General features: G+C 33.9%; 1 protein-coding gene across 5 annotated transcripts; it reads left to right on the top strand.

Annotated features, from left to right (window-relative positions):
• Positions 1-92: 92 nt before the first annotated feature.
• On the top strand, positions 93-6,233 carry LOC122574760 (folliculin-interacting protein 1). 5 transcript variants are annotated; one of them, XR_006319164.1, is made up of 13 exons: positions 93-431; positions 1,436-1,607; positions 1,713-1,802; positions 1,886-1,968; positions 2,065-2,135; positions 2,241-2,360; positions 2,463-2,694; positions 2,779-3,108; positions 3,170-3,254; positions 3,324-4,624; positions 4,703-4,927; positions 5,011-5,156; positions 5,275-5,416. XR_006319164.1 is itself a non-coding variant. In XM_043742729.1 (13 exons), the coding sequence occupies exons 1-13, from the start codon at positions 331-333 to the stop codon at positions 5,651-5,653; spliced, it is 3,333 nt and encodes a 1,110-aa protein (XP_043598664.1). In that variant the 5' UTR covers positions 99-330; the 3' UTR covers positions 5,654-6,096. The 5 variants fall into 5 exon arrangements, 4 of the variants coding, with proteins under 4 accessions (XP_043598664.1, XP_043598665.1, XP_043598666.1 ...); XM_043742729.1 differs by adding an exon at positions 5,551-6,096 and having other exon boundaries at positions 99-431; positions 4,703-5,156; positions 5,275-5,465; XM_043742730.1 differs by adding an exon at positions 6,144-6,233 and having other exon boundaries at positions 101-431; positions 4,703-5,156; positions 5,275-5,465.
• The last annotated feature ends 3 nt before the right edge of the window (positions 6,234-6,236 follow it).

Here is a 6,236-nt window from a genome sequence, read left to right as displayed (position 1 = left end):
GGTCCCTATTTCACAAATTCGCTTTTTCTCCCATGCTTATCACTTTATCGGTATTTTTGTCGACATTCCAACAAACCGGTTTCATGAGCCGCAATTCGTCCAATGAATTGTGTTAGCGGAGGACGGGAACACCCGGGAAAACATTCCATTCGGATGTCGACCAAACGATACACGATAATCTCGAGCAATCATATGACTCCTCCGCACGTGACTTTATTTACAGTTGACTGATACTCGCGAACATGTATGGTGCAGTTCCCTGTGACATGATAGACCAAAAACGAAACAAAGTTAACGAGCAATGCGGTAGCTATAAACGATCGTTGGTTTATGATGCCTTTGCTTGATAAGCTGTTCCCTTCGAGGAAGAATTTCAGGAATAAAGTACAAACCATCGTAGCATCGAACGTCGAAACAGAAGAAGATGATAGGTAAGAACAGCCCATTTTCTTTCTTTTTCATTTACAGGTATACGTCGTTATTTGTCTTCATTCATTTTGCTCGTTTGAGCCTCTGTACATCGTCATTTCTCTATATTTATCGATCTTATTCACTGCATCGATATCTATTAGTGACATAACGTATATCGATCATCTATCTCTTGGTTGCCTTCTGTATTGTCTTTACAGTTATTTCGTGCGACTTTTATCACGAGATGATTGATTTTTATTGGAAAGAGAAACAAGAAATATTTTGATCACAAAATTTTGTAAGGATTATATTTTTAATCTAACTTAACCTATTTTCCGTTAGGTCCGTTTCTATTTGCCCGTTGGCGGGAGACATAATCTTGTCGCTAACATACTCGTGACTTGGCTTATATATCGAACCATGAAATTGACTTCTGTATTATATATATCTTTACGAATATTTCTTGTGAATATCCTTCGTTTATTTAAACATTTACACACGCATTTAAATTATTTTTTTTATATTATAATATATGTAATAAAACAAAAATTATATCTTTATTGAGATGTATCCTACTACATATGTATATGTATGGTTTATGATGAATATTAAACAAAAATACAAAAAAAATAGATTATGTATTAAATATTATTTGGATCTTGTATGTACAATAAGAAAATTGTTTTTGGCAAACAATCATGAGATTGTTATAACATTTAAAATTAACACCTGCTATAGATTAAAAAGTTATGTAAGAAAAACTAACTATATTATTTCAGTATAATATTAGAAGATCACAAGTTAAGATCAAGATATTGTTTGTTAAGTCATTCTCCAATTTCTCAAATGTATAGTCATATATGAAGCAATAATATTGTTTAACTATACTTATAATTCGATATAAAAATATATTATTTTTGTACTGTTTGTTACCATATCTCTTTTATGAATTATAAACTAATTCTTTACTTATTTACATTATTGTGTCAAATACACATTATCGTGTGATTTTGAATATTTGCAGAAACTCCGCATTATACATTGGGGCAGGTCAAGTTCGGATTTTACTGTTCCGAGAGTGTGAATGGCGCGGGAGAAAACTCCTTTTTGATTCTCTTTCCTTGGAGAAAAGATGGTGCAAAAATAAAACAGCCACGATTAATCTTAAAAAGAATACCGGCAATTCGATGTTCGAGGTAACAAATAATAATTAAGAAAGAGAAGCACAATTTTTAGTCAAGTTTTAAATACTTTATAATTACTTTAAAATGCGCTTAATATGCATAGTTGTAAATTTCCAGCAAGAAAGAATGGCCGAAGACGACGTAAGCTTATTGAGCGAAATGGTATTCGGTACTGTGGCGATGACGTACAGAGGGTCATCATTTAAGGTAAAATAATATATTAATATTAAAAATATAAAATGTGTGCCATCAACATTTTAAATACTTTAGTTTTTGTGTTTATCTTTAAGATCCATTCAATGAATTCACCATCTTGCATCATGTGCACAAAAGTCTTTCCTGCCACAGAACACAACATATGCAAACAGCAGACGTAAGCATATGCGTTCGTAATAAGACAGTTATCGATTTCACGTTACGATTGATATATTGATACGAATATCTGATTTATTACTCAATCGTGTTTCAGCGAGAAAGTCTCGGACGAAGGATTGGGTCGTTCCGTGAACTTGGATTCTAATCCCAGTATGCGAACACTTTGTAGGTAGCAAGCTAATATTACTGAGAACTAATATTATTGTGGATTAAGTTTGATCCAATTGTAACTAGGATTTGATATACATATGTAAAAACTTCATTTTCCAGTATCCCGACCAAGTTCTGGAAACCTATCAGGATCCGAATTAAACACCGGTGTCAGAAAAAATTCTACTTGCTCTAGCACCGGTAGTGGATGGAATATAGACATACCACCACCGACAGGGAGTAAGTTCAATTCAAGCCAAATATATCGATTTAAGCCGAATTAGAAACGATCCATCGACGAAAGGTGTTTATTGTTCGGAATGTAATACGATATTAATTCAGGTTCACAATCGTTGGAGAGCAATGGATCCTCTGGTATTGGTAGCCTTTCGAGTTTACGTCGAAGGTGGTTAAGAGCTGCTTCCACTTCTTTAGCGCGATTAGATTCTGATGATACGTTTGGAATGCAGTACTGGACCGAGAATGGAAATGATAATAAAGAGATTCATACTAAACGTCATAAAACAAGGCTCGGATTAACGATGTTGGTCCAACTAGCCGAAGGCCATGAGAGGTTGAAATTTAATTAGAAATTATTATAATGAATGTTTTAATTATTAATTTCATTCATTTTGGATTTCTCTGATTTGCATTACAGAAGAATAGAGACCTGTCTGTTAGAGCACATGGCTCTATTGGAAGGAATGCTGGATCGTTTACGATATTTCTGTATTGAATCGGGTAGTATCAGTGCTCAAAATAAAGGAATGCAGCTTCCTGAACGGCTTTATAGATCTTCGCAATTCATTGTTTCGTTATTGCGTTTACTTACAAATATTGATGCGGATTTGAACTCGCGCACACCCTTGCTATGGCATGATGTGCTACTTAATTCAGTGAAAGTAGAGCATAAGATAAGTGTGCTGCATCGTAGTTTAGAACAAATGTGTCAATTGTTGGATAATATCGATACAAAGTCGAGCAACTTGTAAGTATTTCAATGAAAGATATCACGCTTTCGAATCTAAATTAACATTTATATATTTTAGTTTTTTAAGTACTGTCGTCACTGCTGTTCTAACATATCATCTTGGTTGGATATATACTACACTGCCAATTCATGATCGACAATTGGTAAGCAATTTGGGCCTTTTTTTTTAAATTGAATTATATAAAATACATCAATTACATATTTATTTTTAGATGGAAAAATTAGGCACCTGGTATCCTTGTAATCCACTATGGGTTCAATTAGGTGATTTATATGGTGCATTAAGTAATCCCATCAGGGTAGCGCATACAGTCGTTGCAGGCGATCCTCAGAAGGTCGATTTGATTAATTCTGTTTTATCCTTCTTGTCGTACTTCATCCGTAGTGGAGTAGTACAGAAACAACAAGAATATTGTAACGTTACTGAAGAAGACATTCAAGAAGCTGCAAGTCTTTTAGAACAAGCGAGAATAAAACGCCCACATTTATTCACTACGAAAGCAACAACTAATGATCGAGAGTCTATGATTTCCCGACGTGTGTTATGCACATCTGTTCGAAAAAAAATTGCCGTACAAGAGCTTTCGTACGATGCAGAAGATGATAACGCTATTATGCAAAGCTCATATCCTGAATACAATGAGGGAAGATTAAGAGTAGAAGGATCTATTAGCTCTCTTAAACGTAGCATCACGATGGAATCAAATCTTGATTCATTTATGCTAAAAACGTTTGAACCTGAAACAGACACGAAATTCATTTCGAAGAAACTTCCTCGCGATGATGACGGCAATGAAAAGAGCACCGTCAACGAAAGAACTTGTACATCAAGCAAAGTTAAAATAGTAGTGAGCGAAATTGCACCACAAGATGTCGACTTGAGCAAGACTGGTATGCAACAGTGTCCTGAATTTTCGCTACGTAATTTTGAAAAGAAGGTGGAAGATAACGACTTGGATGAAGCATATACGAATTCTAAGATAGATGCTTTTCAAGATTTTGACGATACATGTGTTGATACATTGAAATTATATTCTAGCAGACCAGAATTTGAAACTGGTCAAAGTACAGATAACGAGATGAAAAATTCCCATGTTTTCTTCACTCTAGGTGATGAAGAAAAATCTGTGAAAGCATTATCACGACCGCGACTTGGATACAATTGTCAGTGTTCATATATGTTCACACGAGTACCGAGCACGTCTGCACAATTACCCGAAGATGTATTGAGAAAAATTATTCAAAGGAACTTCCCTGAATCATCCAAGAGTATTCATCCACCAGGAGCAGTATCAAGATCTCTGGGATTTTGTCAGAGGTGTAATGGGCAAGGTTACGTACCTCCACAAAATTATGATAATTGCAAACAAGTTCTAGAAACCCCTACTAACGCAACAGAAGTGTTACGTACTTGCGGTAATACCGTGGGTGATGGAAGTGTTGGATTATCTAGATCAAACAGTCTAGAAGCTTTGATGGAAGCTAACAGTGTCGTCGAATTGCCAATGCCACGGTTTGTGTCATAGACTACAATAAGCATTTACATAGCAGTAAATGAGATTAACTGAAGATCAAAAATTTGTAATTACAGGACAAAAAAAATGAAGACTGATTCACACCAGGACACAGGCTTTACAAAGACACTCTTACAAAACAGAATAAAACCCACAGAGTCACAGGGATTAAATAATTCTGAACCATCCTATACATGGGGTTTAGTTCTACAAGGTTTGCCAAAGAAGAAAAAGAGGAGAAGAAAGAAAGTTGTCCAGCAAGAAGCAAATAGGAATGACTATGAAATAGATAAAGAATTGTGGTACTGCATACGTGAAGAATGTCTTGCCAGTGTACGTTTTCCGACTATTGATCAACCAATTGCCGAATCACTTTGTATTTTAGCGGATTTAGATACTTGGCATGTTGGAATCATATCCAATAATATGCCTTCACATACTGCACCATTACCGGTTGGGATGTCAAGGCTCGTTGCCAATATGCTGGAAGGCTTTGCTTATTTATGGCGGAAATATCATTCAGCTTCACAAGTAAGAAATTGTTTGACTTCGATTATTAGTTTATATAAAAAATACATTACTCGTAAAGATGATGCTGTAACACAATGTGTACTCTATTCGTCTTTTACTATTTTTTCTTAAATTATAGTGTATAGGCATATTGGAAGCAAAACTAAGAGAAATGTGGCTAAAAAGTGAAACATTGGCTGAGATGTTATTAGCAACAGAAGTATGCGATGCCAATGTTGCAAGTTTGACACACGCTCTCGATCTCGATGCAGCAGATATACCACTTTTGCTTGCAGTTGCAACTTCCCACTCTCCTGAGATAGGCCAGAGGTTTGGTCTTACACTTACTTGACTGTATCTTATTTTTATCATGATTTTTACTTTAGGATATAAAATCCTTTTCTGTCCGATATAGCAAAAGCTGTAAAGTATTTCACTATTTCTTTACAAGATATGGTTGTAGATTGTTATTGTTGTATTGGGTAATATGTCCCAATAAACCATCGTCCGTTCTCTAAGTGAAAAAGATATATGAATGTTCAAGCAACTTTTTTAATTACATTAAGATCAAATGTTTGTATATGTTTTAAAATGTTTTAATTTATTGTGCAATATGTAAAATCATCTAATTTTTGCATTTAAATGTTAATATTTCAATATATATTTTATAATAAAAAGATTTTAGAGAATGTTTAAAAATTATTTAAATTATCAATATATTAATTTTCGAAGGACGGATGACACACGGTTCATTAATAAAGAAATAACATGATATTTAATGTACAAAAAAAGCAAAATATAGTCTTTTTTTAGAATAATTGCGGAATTATATGTTTAATATTATTGTAAAATAGCTATATATATATGGGAACTATACTTGTTTTTTTACACCATATAAAAGAATTTAGATTTATACACCCTGTAAGAATGGATAATAAAACTTAATTTTTATACTTCCATATGTCCTGTTCAAAACATTGTAATCTTTTTTTCATCATTGATTTTCAGATCTTCAAGGAAATTATTTCTAGTCGTCATAATTTCATATATTTTCTAGTAAGCACTATATTAAGGAGAGCAATATAGGACAGTTTTTTTTTA

The sequence above is a fragment of the Bombus pyrosoma genome, linkage group LG14 (genome assembly GCF_014825855.1).
Source record: "Bombus pyrosoma isolate SC7728 linkage group LG14, ASM1482585v1, whole genome shotgun sequence".
NCBI classification, from domain to species: Eukaryota; Metazoa; Arthropoda; class Insecta; order Hymenoptera; family Apidae; genus Bombus; species Bombus pyrosoma.
This window is presented reverse-complemented; position numbering and strand designations above follow the sequence as displayed.

Excerpts from the sequence above, each read along its gene's own strand:
- LOC122574760 (XM_043742729.1), top strand. The coding sequence starts at position 331 with ATGATGCCTTTGCTTGATAAGCTGTTCCCTTCGAGGAAGAATTTCAGG. Across the intron at positions 432-1,435 it reads GAAACAGAAGAAGATGATAG|AAACTCCGCATTATACATTG; the intron begins GTAAGAACAGCC and ends GAATATTTGCAG. Across the intron at positions 2,361-2,462 it reads CATACCACCACCGACAGGGA|GTTCACAATCGTTGGAGAGC; the intron begins GTAAGTTCAATT and ends ATATTAATTCAG.